General features: G+C 37.0%; 1 protein-coding gene across 1 annotated transcript in view; it reads left to right on the top strand.

Moving 5' to 3' along the window:
- Positions 1–569: 569 nt before the first annotated feature.
- CCDC82 (coiled-coil domain containing 82) overlaps positions 570–16,702 on the top strand; it is a 37,666-nt gene continuing 21,533 nt past the window's right edge. The window contains exons 1-3 of the mRNA XM_006833947.1: positions 570–1,328; positions 1,938–2,121; positions 14,343–14,435. Of these exons, the coding sequence (XP_006834010.1) occupies positions 570–1,328; positions 1,938–2,121; positions 14,343–14,435 (1,036 nt within the window). The remainder of the gene's footprint in view (positions 1,329–1,937; positions 2,122–14,342; positions 14,436–16,702) is intronic.

Genomic DNA, 16,702 nt, shown 5'->3' with positions numbered 1-16,702 from the left:
TGTCCAGAACCTGCTAAAGTTTTTCACACTTCTTAATCCCAGCTATTATTACTACAATTACCATACTTGCCAAGGTTTTGTCCTTAACCTTTTTCTTTTATTCTTTCTGTTCAGATGGCCAGTTCACTAAATTACATCAGATCACATCTCGTCAATACAATCTCTAGTGAAATATTTACCATACTGATAATTCTGGCTCTTTACATTTTTATAGCACTTACTCTTACCACTCATTTAGTACTAAATGCGGACTATCTTTCATTATTCTGTATTATTATATATTTGTATGTTTCAGTTCTACATAGAATAGTCTTTGAAGGACAAGGCTCATGATTTTTCTATGTATCCCTTTCAGAACAACATAAAGCATGATTCAGAAGAATTAATAGATTACAGTAAGTTATTTGTTGAGTGATTGTTTTGCCACCTTCACTCAGATATTCAATGTGATTTTGTTTTTGTGTACCATTTTTAAAAGTCAAATATTGCAATATGTATATTAAGTAATTTCTGTAGTCTGGTTATTGTTATGTTACTAATAACTTTATTTTACAGAAGCTTAAATGAAAATGGCACATGTTCGAAGACACGAAACAAGAAGCAGTTCTAAAACTCAAGTTCCTGAACAGAAATCACGAGTTGATTGGCAGCGGACTAAAAGAAATAGTATCTTACAATTAAAGGATAGTGATGAAGAGCTTGATAGCGTTGAAGAGCTTGATAGCGATGAAGAGTTTGACAGTGATGAAGAGTCTGAACTTGATGAAAGTGTTGATAATGATGAAAGCATTAATAATAGTGAAGAAGTCGATACTAACAAAGGTCATGATAACAACAAAAAGCCAGAAAATGAGAGTGAGCTGAAATTAATTATTGTTGAAAATGAAGTAGATAGCAGTAAGCACCTCATTAACGCTGGCAGTTGTTCAACATCTGAAGAAGAGCAGAACAAAAGCAAACAGAATATTATTGACTTTCCAGAGCATGAAAGTCATCCGAATCAGAAGGATGATGATCTCAACAAACACTCTGAAAAAAAACTAGAAGAGGACTTGGATGAAGAATGCATCAAGAGAGGAAAGAGAAAAAGGGTCTCCTCCTCAGTGATGTATGACAGTGATGAGAGTGATGACAGCGATATTCTAGTTAGAAAAGCAGGAGCCAAGCATCCACGTAGAGTGATTGAAGATGAGTGTTCTTCAGCAGAGATGGAGCAAACCAACCCTGAACACTCTGTAGTTGCACGAAAGAGAGAACAACTTCAGAAGCTGAAAGAACTTTCAAAACAAAGATCTCGTCAGAGACACAGCAGTGGTAGTGATTTTGAGGTGTGTTTTATTTTGTTTTGTTTTACTGTTTTAAAATTTCTATTTCAAATATCTAAAGTTTATGAAAAGTGAAAACGTTAAGTCTGTTCTATTTCTCAATAATCCTGGAATTTATTTTTTAATCAAGTATCCTTTAACATGTTTGATTGTACTATTGTATCTATTATAGCTTGGTCATGAGTTTTCAGTCCATCACTTCTTTTTAGAAATTGAAAGACTGTTATTTTATTTGGTCTTTCCCATTTTTAACTTCTACTTATGACCTTATTGTTCATTTTAAGCATTTCACATCACTTAATTAAGGTAGGTGGTTGTTGTTAAGTGCAGTTGAGTCAATTCCAACTCATAGCAACCCTGTAGAGGGTTACTGAGGAGCAGCTAGTGGGTTTGAGCTGATCTTGTGGTTTGCAGTTCAGTGCTGATCCTATAGCGCCATACTAGGATATTCTAATTTCAAAAGTTGAATATTTAACATTACAAGATTTTTTATTAAATCGTAAAATATGAACTGTTTTATGGATCATCTTTGTTTTCAAGATTCAGTATTTTCACATCACATTCATACTGAAATTTTTAAATATGTTGAAATGTGTGTTTTGATTTAATTAGAACTCTGAAAAAGAATCCTGCCCAGGTAATGATGAGGAAGATGATGATGAGATCGAGGATTATGAGTCTGATGAAGATGGAGACGATTATGTTATTGATGACTTTATAGTACCTGATGAGGAAAGTCAGCAAGGAGAAAAACTGACTACTTCACAACTAAAATTAATAAAACAGAATTCTCTTTGTAAGTTAAATATTAAGAAAATAGTTTTTGCAAAATGTTATGGTATATCAGGTCTGCTTTTTAATATTGTATTTTAAATCATTGATTAGGAATTATGATTTCAGGATAGTTTATTCCACTGGGATCTTTTATAATCTTAAAAATTATTATGGACTCCGAAAACTTTTTTTTTATGGGTTATATCAATATAAGCATAAAATTTAAAAATATTTACTAATTTAAAACACCACTAATAAACTCATTATATGTTAACAGAGATAACTTAGTTTTATGCCAAATGACTTTTTTTACTCAGAAAAATGAGACGACTGACATTTTAAAAATTATCTTTAATATGTAACTTAGTCTCTGGTAGCATAGTGGTTATGAATCGGGCTGCGAACCTTAAGGTCAGCGGTTCAAAACTACCAGCCGCTCTGCGGGAAAAATATGAGGCTTTCTACTCCCGTAAAGATTTACACCCTCGGAAACCCTGTACAGGGTCGCTATGGGTCGGAACTGACTCAATGGCACTTAACAACAACAACAACAGCATGTAACTTAGTAGAAGGCAGCTGGACTTGAATTTAATCTGTTGTGATGATTTTATTTTGGTTGAAGTGGATGAAAATTTGGTCTCACACAGTTATATAGTTGGAAAAAGGAAGAATACTTTTAGTATTTTCAAAATAATTGTGGATATTCTTCTTTGATACTATACCAAAACTCAACAAATGATAATTTCTTAGACATTATTTGCAATATGGACTCTGAAATAATATAAACTAACTTTTAATACTCCCTTACACTACAGCTTATTGGTTTATTTTATAGTCTGAATGGATCTATGATTTTGTAATATCATGCATTGGTCATTTGGGAAATAGCAATTCACATAGTTATGCAGATCTTTCAAATGTTGATATATTTTATTGTAGGATAGAAAATAATTCAATTAGTACTCCTATCAGTCTCAGAAAATTGTTTCAGCATTGGGAAACTGTCAAGCTCACAGTAGCAGATAAAAGTTTTTTAAAATTCTGATCTCTACTTTAAAACTTGATTTTTATCATTGACAACAAATATTCTTAGTTCATGTTGAAATGACAGGTTCACTTCATTCTATTTTGAAAAACAGTCTGCCAGATACCCAAGCCTGAATAACCAGTTTGTCATTCTTTCAAGTAAAAATGGTATTTTGTGTAAAGTGAGGCCTTTTCAGCTGATTTTCCTTAAAACAAGCATCATACTGTGGAATGAAGCATGTTTTATCTTTGCATTTCATCCCATGGAGAGCTAAAAAGCTGTGTATTCAAGTTCAAGATTAATAAAATGAATAACTTTTACTATTTTATGGAGAACATCCTGAAGTAAAACTAGCTTTTTTTGTTTTGTTTTTTTAAATGAACTGTAAGTACAACGCAGTGATAACTGCAATGATTACTTATAGATAGGTGCTAATGCTATGGTTTATGCTAAGGGCTCACCTGTTTTACCCACCATTGCTTTTGTACCATGAGTACAAAATGTTTACAGAGTGGAAAAACAAATACATTATATCCTAAAGTTATTACTTGATTCTGCTGTCGATTCTGACTCATAAAGACCCCATGTGTGTCTAAGTAGAAATGAACTCCTTAAGATTTTTAATGGCTGATTTTTCTAAAGTAGATCACCAGACCTTTCTTCTGAGATACATGGGTTAGCAGCCAAGTACATAAACTCTATGCACCACTTTGGGTCTCCAAAGTAGCCCTGGTGACACAGTGGCTAAGTACTGCTAACCAAAATGTAAGTGGTTCAAACCCACCAGCAACTCTGAGGAAGACATGTGGCAGTCTGCTTCCATAAAGATTACAGCCTTGGAAATGCTATGGAGCCTTTTTATCTGGAGTTCTGGTAATGTAGTGGTTACAAGTCAGACTGCTAACTTCAAGGTCAGTAGTTCAAAACTACCATGGGAGAAAGAAGAGGATTTCTGCTCCCATAAAGATTTATAGCCTGGGAAACCCTCTACAGGGTCACTATGAGTCGGAAGCGACTCCATGGCACATAACCACCACCTCAGGATTATTATGAGTCACAATCGACTGAACGACTATGGGTTTAGTTTTGGGTTTGAGGACTCCATGGATCTGTAAATCACAGTTTGAGAACTAGCGATTTTTTTTCAAGACGTGTGAGGATTCATTCAAACAGAATTCTGAAAAAATATTGGGTATCTTTAAATGTTATTACTCTGATTCCTATGTTATTATTGTTAAGTACTGTCCAGTTGGTGCTGACTCATAGTGACCCTGTATAGGGTTTCCGAGGCTATAAATATTTGCGGGAACAGAAAGCCTCATCTTTTCCCATCAGATTCCTAGGTTGTTGTTGTTAGGTGCCATTGAGTCGGTACTGACTCATAGCGACCCATGTACAACAGAACGAAATACTGCCCAATCCTGGGCCAAGCTATAGCTGTACATAAATTTGAAGATTGTTTTTATTGTGGTTTACAACTCTGGTATTAACAGACTGTTAGACTGATATATTTTGTATTTTTTCCTTAGATAATGCATTCTTTGCAAATATTTTAGGAAAGGCAATATGTACTAAAACTGAATATATCATAGTTCAATTTATATCTCACAATTTATAATCAAATGGAAGTGTGTACCAAATTTCCAGAAAATTTGGCAGTTACAGAGATGCCACTGTGTTAGCTATGATAATGATTCTTTTCTTTCTATCGCTCAATTTGAAGGAGTTTTATTGTTCTGGATTATATAGCACATTTGCTAAGAGATCCGCTCATACTCAGTCCTGCTGATTAAGGAAAAATAGAAGTCCAACCTGTGAGAACCATTTCAACTTCCTTCTATACTCTATATACCCTTGCTTACTGTAAATACTGACTAGACCTAAGGGGATGACATATCTTATTTTTTCTGCCATACCTTTTATTTTGTGTGGTTCTGATTGCACCATCTCCTGGGACTCTATCTACTTTTTTTGTGTTGTGGTTGGTTTGTTTTTTTTTAATAACTATTTTTACAAATTCTCTTTCCTCAACTTGCCTTTCCTTCTGTAACTAGGCATGCTTTGTTAGGCTTCTGGTGTGGTGCTGTTGGATAAGCCCTGGACTGTGAACCACAGGGTCGGATGTTCAAATCCACCAGCTCCTTCTTGGAAACCCTGTACAGGGTCACTGAGTCAGAATGAACTCGATGACACTTAACTACAAGAGCATTCTAAATCTGATTGCCACATAAACATTGATGTTTTCAAGGATTCCATTCCCTAAACTACCTTTGTTTTGCTCGTGCTTTGAGCAGTCTCTTACTCATTAGTTCATCTCAATACACAAGCAGAAATACCTACGTTTTATCTCTAGCCCAGATTTCTTCTGAGCATAAGACCTAAATTTTCATCATTTTACTGAACAACTTTATTAGGGTGTCTTTCGGGTACTTCATATTCAGTATGTGCAAAACTGAATGATTAAGAGGTAGTTGTTGTTAAATGCTTTCAAATGGGTTCCAACTTATAGTGACTCCTGTATACGGTTTCCAAGGAGTGGCTGGTGGGTTTGAACTGCCAATCTGAGGTTAGCATTGCAAAGCTTATCCTACAGCATCACAGCAGGATTCCACATGAGACATAGCATGAAGGAATGTTTGACCGGTGATAGAACTGTTCTTTGTGGTGCTGGTTACATGACTTTATGTATTTGTCAAAATTCATTAAATTGTATACCAAAAAGTTAATTTTACTCTGTGAAGAAAAGTACAGCTTAATAATAATAATAAAAAAAAAAGTGGAATGGTTAATCAGCTTTCCTTGTCTATATGTTTTTAGGAACCATTAGAGCTTCTGACACATTATAGGAACATATTCTTAGTTGAATAGCTGGATAATGGATTGATGGGTGGAAGAATCAATTGAGTACCTTGACTGAAGTCTCCTGGCTTTAAAAGTCTTAGAAAAATGCTTCATGTGATCAGATTTTTTTAAACAGCAAGAGAAAAAACAATCACATATTCTAGATAATTGACAGCTTGGATAATGGTTTCAGTACTTACCAATATTTGTATCATATATAAATATGATAAATAAAATTTAATATGTTATTGTTATTAGGTGCCATGTAGTCAGTTCTGATTCATAGCAACCTTAGGAAAAAAACAAAACAAAACCAGAATGACAGAATGAATTGTTGCTACGCTTGAGCCCATTGCTGTTGCCACTGTGCCCGTTTATCTCTTTGGGAGTCAACCTCTTTTTTGTTGACATTCCACTTTACCAAGCATGATGCCCTTCTTCAGGGATGGGTTCCTCCTGAAAATGTGTCCAAAGTGTAAGAGACGAAGTCTTACCATTTTGGCTTCCAAGGAGCATTCCGGTTTTACTTCTTCCAACACAGATTTGTTTGTTCCTTTTGGCATTTTATGGTACCTTTAATGTTTTTCTCCAACATATTTCAAATTCATCAATTAGTCTCTGGTCTTCCTTATTCATAGTCCAACTTTCCCATGCATGTGAGGCTCTTAAAAATACCATCGCTTGCTTTAGGTGTACCGTAGTCCTCAAACTGACATCTTTACTCTTGAACACTTTAAAGAACTGTTGTGCTGCAGATTTGCCTAATACAGTACGTGTTTGATTTCTTGACCGCTGCTTCCATGAGTGTTGATGGTTGATCTGAACAAAATGAAGTCTTTGACAACTTCAATCTTTTCTCCATTTATCATGATGTTTATTTATTGGTCCGGTGGTGAAGATTTTTGTTTTCTTTACATTGAGGTGCAACCCATACCAAGGCTGTGGTCTTTGATCTTCATCAGTAAGTATTTTAAGTCCTCTTCACTTTCAGCAAGCAAGGTTGTATCATCTGCATATCTCAGGTTGTTAATGAGTCTTCCTCCAGTCCTGATGCCATGTTCTTCATATAATCCATCTTCTTGGATTATTTGCTCAGTATATAGAATGGAGTCCTGCTGTGGTGCTATGGGTTAATGTGCAATGTTGTCCATAGCTTGTCATGATCCACACAATCGAAAGCCTGTGCATAGTCAATAAAACACATGTAAACATCTTTCTGATATATTCTCTGCTTCAACCAAGATCCATCTGACTTCAGCAGTGATATCCCTCATTCCACTTCCTCTTCTGAATCTGGCTAGAACTTCTGACAGTTCCCTGTCAATGTACTGTTGCCACCGTTTTTCAGTTAATCTTTAGCATAATTTTATTTGCATTTGATGTTAATGATATTGTCTGATGATTTCCAAATTCCATTGGGTCACCTCTCTTTGGAATGGGCACAGATATGGATCTTTTGCAATCATTTAACCATGTAGCTGTCTTCCAAATTTCTTGACATAGATAAGCGAGTGCCTCCAGTGCTGCATCAGTTTGTTGAAAGATTTCGATTTGTATTCCATCATTTCCAAGAGCCTTGTTCTTTACCAATGCCCTCAGTGCACTTTGAACATCTTCCTTCAAAACCACTGGCTCTTGATCATATGTTACCTCTTGAAATAGTTGAACATCAACCATTTCTTTTTGGTACAGTGATTCTCTGTATTCCTTCCATCTTCTTTGGATGCTTTCTGCATCATTCAGTAATTTGCCCATGGAATCCTTCAGTCGAGGCTTGATTTTTCTTTTCAGGTCCCTCAGCTTGAGAAATGCTGAGTGTGTTCTTCTCTTTTGATTTTCTAACTCCAGATCCTTGCACATTTCAATGTTATAATAGTTGGCTGTATCTCCTTGAACTGCCCTTTGAAATTTTCTGTTGAACAGCTCTTTTATCTCCTCGTTTCTTCCATTTGCTTTAGCTTCTTTATGCTGGAGAACAAGTTTCAGAGTCTCTTCAGACATACATTTTGGTCTTTTCCTTCTTTCTTGTCTTCTTACTAAGCTTTTGCTTTCTTCCTCTATGATACTCTTGATGTTACCCCACAACTCTTCTGGTTTTGGGTCATTAGTATGTTCTCTAAATGCGGGTGGGATATGTTTAAAGTCATATTTTGGTTTTCATGGACTTGTTTTAATTTGCTTCAGCTTCAGCCTGAACTTGCAGATGAGCAGTTGGTTGTCTGTTTCACAATCTGCCCCTGGCCTTATTTTGGCTGAATATATGGAGCTTTTCCATTTTCTCTTTCCACAGATGTAGTCAGTTTGATTCCTGTGTATTCCATCTAGTGAGGTCCATAGGTATAGTTGTCTTTTATGTTGTTTAAAAAAAGTATTTGTAATGAAGAAGTCCTTGGTCTTGCAAAATTTTATCATGTAATCTCCAGCATCGTTTTTGTCGCCAAGGCCATATATTCCAATTACTCTTTCTTTCTCTTTGTTTCCAATCCTTGCATTCCAGTCATTAGTAACTATCAGTTATCAATACATATTGATCACATGTTTAATCAATTTCAGACTGATGATGAATTCTTTAGTGGTTGGTGGGTAAATTTGAATAATAGTGGTATTAGCTGTTCTTCCTTATAGGTGTATTGATATCCTGTTACAGACAGCATTAGACTTCAAGATAGATCTTGAAATGTTCTTTTTGATGATGAATGTGACATAATTCCACTTCAATTTGTTATTCCCAGAATAGTGAGCCATGGGAATGTCATGTTTTAAATGGACAAAACCAATCCATTTCAGCTCATTCATGCCTAGGATATTGATGTATATATATTTCATTTTTGACAACTTCTAATTTTTCTTGAATTCCTGGTGTGGCACTTAGGATAAGCACTGGACTGCAGACCACAATATCAGTAGCTCAAACCTACCAGCTGCTCCTCGGAATCCCTGTAGAGGGTTGCTATGAGTAAAAATCGACTCCTTGGTAGTTTAACAACAACAACAAATTTTCCTGGATCCATACTTCATTCAGTCTATGTTTTGATTATTAATGGATGTTTTCAGCCATTTCTCCTCATTCTGAGTTATGCCCCATCAGCAAATAAAGCTTCTGAAAGCTTTACTCCAGTCGTATCACCACGGCCAACTCGACTTTGTGGAGGCAGCCCTTCCACAGTTATATTTTGAGTGCCTTCTAACCTGAGGGGCACATCATCTGGCACTATATGTGACAATATTTTGTTGCTACTCATAATGTTTCAAGATGCAATGTTCAGATACTATTTGACAGTGTTCTATTACTATTCATTAGGTTTTCAGTGGCTAAACATTGGCAATAGTCTGATTCTCCTTCTTCGTACTCTGGCTTAGTCTAGAAGCTCAGCTAAAAGCTGTCCACCATGGGTAATCCTGCTGGCATTCAAAATACCGGTGGCATAGGTTCCAGCATCACAGCAACATGCAAACAGTATTCCTAAAATATTCCAAAGACTCATCCAATATAGAGGTTAAAGCTTAGAATAAAGTTCTAGAGGAGGTCTGGATTCTAATCCTGTTTCTGCCTCTATCTAGTTGCATGATTTTGAGTAAGTCCTTTTATCATAAGTCATTTTTCTGAATTGTAAGCAATATTTGAATTTAACGCTCTCTAAGACCCCATTCTTGTGTGGTACTGTAGGATAAGCACTGGACTGCTAACCAAAAGGTCAGTACAGATCCACCAGCCGCTCCTTGGAAACTTTATAAGATCATTGTGAGTTGGAACTGACTCAGTGGCTCTTAACAACAGCAAGAACATCTCGCTCAAGTATAAAAGTCCGTATTCTGAAGTATAATGTCAAATCTAAATACCTTTACGCCAGCATCCATTTAGAAGCTAGGACATCAGCTAATGGCTTCGGATTGCCTGAGTTCCAACATTTATTGTTGTTAAGTGCCGTTGAGTCCATTCTAACTGGACTTCTAACTGCAAGATCAGTGGTTCAAACCCACCGGCTGTTCCTCAGGAACCCTTGTACAAAATCTCCATGAGTTGGAACTGAGTTGACCACACTTAACAACAAAAGGATTTCCAAGGAGTGACTGGTGGATTTGAACTGCTGACTTTGCTGTTAGTAGTCCAGTGCTTATCCTAAAGCACCACACCAGAATGGGATCTTAGAGAAAATTAAATCCAAATCTTGCTTACAATTCAGAAAATGATTTACCATAAAAGGACTCATAGCAACAATGTAGAGGTTTTCCAAGGCTATAAATCTTTGCAGGAGGAGAAAGCTTTTTTTCTTAGCTTCCTCATATGAAAATAAATAGAGGATAATGATAGTACTTCGGTGGCTTGTGAGAAAAAAATCAATTAATGCAAATAATTTGAGTGATTCATAGCATATTCTTGCTCAATAAATTTAATTATTTTTATTTTGTATTCAATTTGAGATGTCAGGAGCAGAATCCCACAGAATCCCATCCACACAAACACAACAAAACAAGGGGCTTCTTCCTAACTCTAGGAGATTCTGATTGGTAGGTGAAGGATTTTATGGGTAGGAAAAACAAATCTCCAGGTGATTCTGATCTCTTTGCCCTTGCATTTTCCTCTCAGTCATAAAGAAACAAGATCAGGGTCTTTAAAATAGAGCCACAGTCCCCAAAACTCTTTAACAGTTGAGTCACACTGGGTACATTCAAGACAAATAAATACAATGGGATAAAAAGTTATACTTCAATTTGTTTGATAATTAAACTTAAGTACACAGGGGATAGTTTAGATTTTTATCTTAAATGTATCTATAAATATTTCTGAAATAGTTTTCCCTTATTACATCTTTGGGGAGCGCTAGAATAGAGATTAGATGTGTGTGGCACATTAGGAAAAGCACTGGACTGCTAACTGCAAGGTAAGAGGTTCAAACCCATCAGCTGCTCCTCAGAAACTCTATACAGGGTCTCAATGAGTTGGAACTTATTCAGCGGTACTTAACAACAAACAACACCGTAATATTACATTCAGGGTTTGATGAAAGTCTAGCTAACATTGACTTCTAAGTATTACTTCATTTTCCAGTTAGCTTTACTGATTAAAAATAAAATTATATAATAGAACCTCTAAAGTCTAAGGGCACAAGTGCAAATGATCTGCTTTGTCATTTAAATTTATTGCTACTTTATTATGATCACTTTAGTATTTCACATCCAGTGAAATCAGTAAGATTATCTCCTAGAAAAGAATGCATATTAAACAATTTGCTTTGTCTTAAAAGGAGTTACTTCCTTTCTAGGGAATCAAAACAGAAGTAAATAAGTTTCTCCATACTCATATCCCAGCTTTGTTTTCAATTAATTGAAAGAAAAGTCACAATCTACTCATGAATGTTAATGTGGTCTTATTTTGCCTTAATTCTTTGCCATACATTTTTCACATTACTCCAACTACTCAAGTTGTTCTTGATATATCTTCACAGAAACCCGGAACTAGACAAATGTGTTAGGTGACCATTGGATGTAGAAGTCATGTTTAGTAGAGAACTCTTCCATAATCATAGTATGCTTAGACCCAAAGAGAGTGGGGAATAGTAGGGACTGTCTCTCTTATCATTGACTGACTGCTCATAACAGATGATTCCAGGAACCAGATGGGTTTTTGGAAAATCAGACTTAAACTTGTATAGGTGGTATGGTAAGGAGAAGAAGTCACACTTTCTAAATTGATGTGGATTACTCTGGTAGCGTGTTTCTCAGCTATTCATAAGGTTTTCAGTGACTAAATATTCGGAAGTAGTGTGTCACTCCTTCCTAGTCTGTCTTCGTCTGGAAGCTCATCTGTAACCTGTCCATGCTGGCATTTAAAATTCCCGTGGCATAGTTTCCAGAATCACAGCAGCTCACAAATCACCACAGTATGACAAACTGACAGATCAGTATAGTGGTCTTATAGCCACTGATACTGAAGGAAGAAGTCCAAGGTGCATTGAAGGAATTGGCAAAGAACAAGGCACCAGGAATTGATGGAATACAAATGGAAATCTTTCAAGAAAATGAGGCGGCATTAGAGGCACTCACTCATCTATGCCAAGAAATTTGGAAGTCAACTATCTAGCCGACTGATTGAAAGAGATCCCTGTTTGGGCGCATTCCAAAGAGAGGTGACCCAACAGAATGCGGAAATCATCGGCCAATATCCCACGCAACTAAAGTTTTACTAAAGGTAATACAGAAATGGCTGCAAGCATACAGTGACAGAGAACTTCCAGTGGTTCGTGCCAGATTCAGAAGAGGCTGTGGAAAAAGGAATATCATTGCTGATGTCCAATAGATCTTGGGTGGAAGCAGAGAATACCAGAAAGATGTTTATCTGCTTTATTGACTACGCAAAGGCTTTCAATTGTGTGGATCATGACAAGCTATGGACAACATTGCAAAGTATGAGTATTCCAGAACACTTAATTGTACTTCTGAGAAATCAAACAGAACATGGGAACACTGAATGTTTTAAAATTAAGAAAGGTGTGCAACAAGGTTGTATTCTTTCACCATACTTATTCAACCTGTATGCTGAGCAAATAATCCAAGAAGCTGGGTTATATGAAGAAAAACGTGGCATCAGACATCATTAACAACCTGTAATATGCAGATGATACAACAGTGCTTGCTGAAAGTGAAGGGGACTTAAATATTAACTGATGAAGATCAAAGTTCAGTCTTTGGTATGGGTTGCATCTCAATGTAAAGAAAACAAAAATCCTCACCACTGGACCAATAAACAACATTCTTATCAATGGAGAAAAGATTGAATTTGTCAAGCACTTCATTCTTCTTGGATCAACTGTCAACACTCATGGAAGCAGCAGTCAAGAAATAAAATATATTGCATTAGGCAAATCTGCTTGCACAAGACCTTTTTAAAGTGTTGAAGAGCAAAGATGTCAGCTTGAGGACTAAGATGTGCCTGACCCAAGCCATGGTATTTTCAATAACCTCATATGTATGCGAAAGCTGGACAGTGAATAAGGAAGATTGTAGAAGAATTGATGCTTTTGAGTTGTGGTGTTGGAGGAGAATATTGAAAATCCCATCGGCTGCCAAAAGAACCAACAGATGTGTGTTGGAAGAACTGTATCCAGAGTGTTCCTTGGTGGTCAGGATGGCCAAACTTCATCTCTCATACTTTGGACATATTGTCAGGAGGGACCATTCACTGGAGAAGGATATCATGTTTGGTAAGGTGGAGGTCAGAGAAAAACAGGCAGACCTCCAGTGAGATGGACTGGCAAAATAGCATCAATGGACTCAAGCGTGGCAATAATTGTGATGTTGGACCAGGACCAGGCTGTGTTTTATTCTGTTGTGCGTAGGGTCGCTATGAGTCGGTACCTACTTGATGGCACCTAACAACAACTCTGGTAGAATAGCAGCTATGAGTCGGACTGCTAACTTCAAGGTCAACGGTTCAAAACTACCAGCTGTCCTGCAGGAGAAAGATGAGGCTTTCTGCTCCGGTAAAGATTTGCATCCTTGGAAAATGTATACAGGGTTGCTATGAGTTGGTCATGGCACATCACCACTACCACCACCACTAGTGTGGTGCTGTATGATAAGCACTGGTCTGCAATGTCAGCTGTCAAAACTTAACTGGATGCTTCTTGGAAACCCTATACGGACAGGGTCGCTATTAGTCAGAACCGACTTGACGGAACTTAACCACAACAGCAGAAAGTCCTGGAGTCCTGCTAAGGTGCTATAAGATAAGCACTTAACCGGTAATCGAAAGGTCAGTGGTTCAGAACCACCAGCTGCTCCTCAGAAACCCTATGAGTCAGAACTGACTTGACAGCACATAGCAACAGCAACATAGGAAGTCCTTAACCTGGCAGCAGAAAGGGAACTACAGTAGCTTTGGGAGTTCTGGCTAGGGTAGCAATTTACTCGGTAATTTCATTTGTAGGATCTTTTATAAATAGGGAAGAAGAGAAGAATTTCATGTACATATTAGTAATTTCTATTATTTTTTCTCTTGTACTCTTGATCTAGAACCGACTCGACAGCCCTTAACAACAATAACTCTTGTTCTAACTGTTAAACTTAGTGACTAGGGAGTACCTTCATTTTTTTCTCAGAATCTATTTCATAATATTTCCTAAGCAGTTTTCCCTTACTGAATTTAGAAACTGGAGATTATTTGAATAGCAACTAGAAACTTTAGATTAGAAGTCAGGAAACTTGGAATATGGAGATTTGCTTTGACTACATCAGTCCCAAAGTCTATTAAATCAGGAAATTAGCTATTTCTATTTGTTATATTGATTTCTTAGCTGTAGGGGAAATAACTTATTATATATGCATGGAATTATTTTGTCTGCTGGATTCTAATACTTATTCTAAATTAATTTCAGATTCTTTTAGTGACCACTGTACTCACTTTCAAAGAGTTGTGAAGGCTTTGCTGATCAATGCTTTAGATGAATCTTTTCTGAGCACACTGTATGGTAAGTTAATATGAATGCAACAGTCTCTTTTACCAATTTTTAAGCAATGCAGCTTTAAAAACTATATTAGGCAATCGCCAGTTATTAATGATGGTCAAGACTCTCTGATGTACCCTCTAGGATCAGTTACATCAAAATCTTTTGATATAAGGAGCTAATTAGTGGTAGGTACAAAGAGTACAAAAGTAAGTTACACATCCGTGCTCTTAGAGAGTTCACAGTGAATTTACAGATACCAGACACAGACTCACAAAACAGGGTGGCTTTACAACCAACCATGCTCCATCCTCCTTGAGTTTCAGCAAGACTTACGTGATATTGTATGCACTAGTACTTATACACATGCGTTTCGCTCTCAGAATATAATCCATTTGTACCCCAGATATTCCATGTGAGTATCAAAACATTTCCACTGTGAAAGCTGTGTACGACTCACTCACAAATATTTGTCTCCTTCATTAGTGCCACTGTCATTCTGAGTATGGTGGAATTCAGGTACTTGTACTTTTCCACTGTATTTAAAATATATTTTTGCCTGCCTCACTTACCAGAGTGTGGGAAGAACTATATCCTATGTACACACGTATTCCTTGCATCTAGCACTAAACCTGGCACTTAATGAAGACTATAAATATGTTGGCAGGAGAAAGAGGCTTTCTGTTCCCGTAAAGATTTACAACTTAGGAAGCCCTATACTCATAGTGTTGCTCTGAGTCAGAGCAGATTCAACAGCTTTCGACCACCACCACAAATGTTGTGTTGAGTACCTACCTAAAAGTTAAAATTAAATTTATCTTACCACTTATTTATTAAGTGCCTATGATAGGCTAGGCATTATTTGAGAGCAGGAGATACGGTAGAAACTGTCATGTGACTCATACTTTCATATTGCTTAAAGTCTAATGGGATACAGCCAATACGTATATAAACAAATACACAGCGTAATATGAATTCAACTGGTGATTAGTTCTTGAAAAAATAGTATAAGAAAATATAAGTGATAAAGGAGAAGAAAGCCAATTTTAGCTTTGTTAAAGAAGGTCTCTTGTGAACTCTTAAGGGAAACCAAGTGAGGGAGGGAGTAGCATATGGATCTTGTAGAGAGAAGAGTAAGTGGCAACAGCTTTAGGAAAGAGATAGTCTGGTGTGTTCAGAGAACAACTAGAAGGCCTCTGTGACTAAGGTAGAATGAGATGGGGACAGATGAAATAGATAAACTCAGAGGAGTAGTGCAGAGTTCTTGGATGGTACAAAATAGCTCTACTATTAGCTGAAAGGTCTATGATCAGAAGCCCTTCTGAAGACAGGGCAAGCCTGGCAGTTTGCTTTCAGAAGTTGGCTGTCTAGAAAACCCAATGCAGCAGCTTTACTCTTGACATGAGGGCTGCCAGGCGTCAGAGCTGACTTCATGGCAACCAACAACAACAGATTTATTAAGGAAACCTAAAGAAGGAAGGAAAACAAAGCTTAACTTCCCAAAATATGATAAATACATACAAATAGACAAGCATATAAAGGAGTCCTGGTGTGGTGCTGTAGGATGAGCACTAAACTACGGTTCAAACCCACCAGGTACTCTTCAAACACCCTATATAGGGTTGCTATGAATCGGCACTTAACAGCAACAGCAGGGCCTATAAAAAGCACTGGTGGCATGGTAAGTTAAGTGCTTGGATACTAAACTAAAGGTCAGCAATTCAAATCCACCAACTGCTCTACAGAAGATGTAGCTATCTGCTTCATAAACATTACATTCTTAGAAACCCTATGGAGCAGTTCTCTGTCCTATAGGGTCACTGTGAGTAGGAATCCACTTGATGGCAAAGGTTTTACAGTATAATAAGAGCCAAATCAAGAAGGCAGAAGTGAGTGTAGTGTGCTGAAAGGGAGTGAGGAGACATCTCTAGGGAGAAGAGAAGGCTCTGCTTTCTTGGCACTTGGGGTTACCACTGGATTGTGGTTGTTGGCAAATGCCATCAAATCAGAGTGAGTTTGAGAGGGTGGTGAGTATGAACTGCCAACCTTGCAGTCCAGTGCTTATCCTGCAGTGCCACACCAGGACCACTGGTTAGGTAGGATGAAGCCAGTTGCAGAGGGTGTGGAAAGTCATACTCAGAACTTTGAGCTTGATCTGGAATTTAATGGCTAATCCATGCCAGTTTTATATACGAAAATAAAAAACAGCATGAAAACCTTTTTCATCAGACTGTTTTGTCATCAGGAAATAATTGTTAAAGTTGAAGACTTATAAGGCAAACTATAGCTTT

Source organism: Chrysochloris asiatica, unplaced genomic scaffold (genome assembly GCF_000296735.1).
Source record: "Chrysochloris asiatica unplaced genomic scaffold, ChrAsi1.0 scaffold00008, whole genome shotgun sequence".
NCBI classification, from domain to species: Eukaryota; Metazoa; Chordata; class Mammalia; order Afrosoricida; family Chrysochloridae; genus Chrysochloris; species Chrysochloris asiatica.
This window is presented reverse-complemented; position numbering and strand designations above follow the sequence as displayed.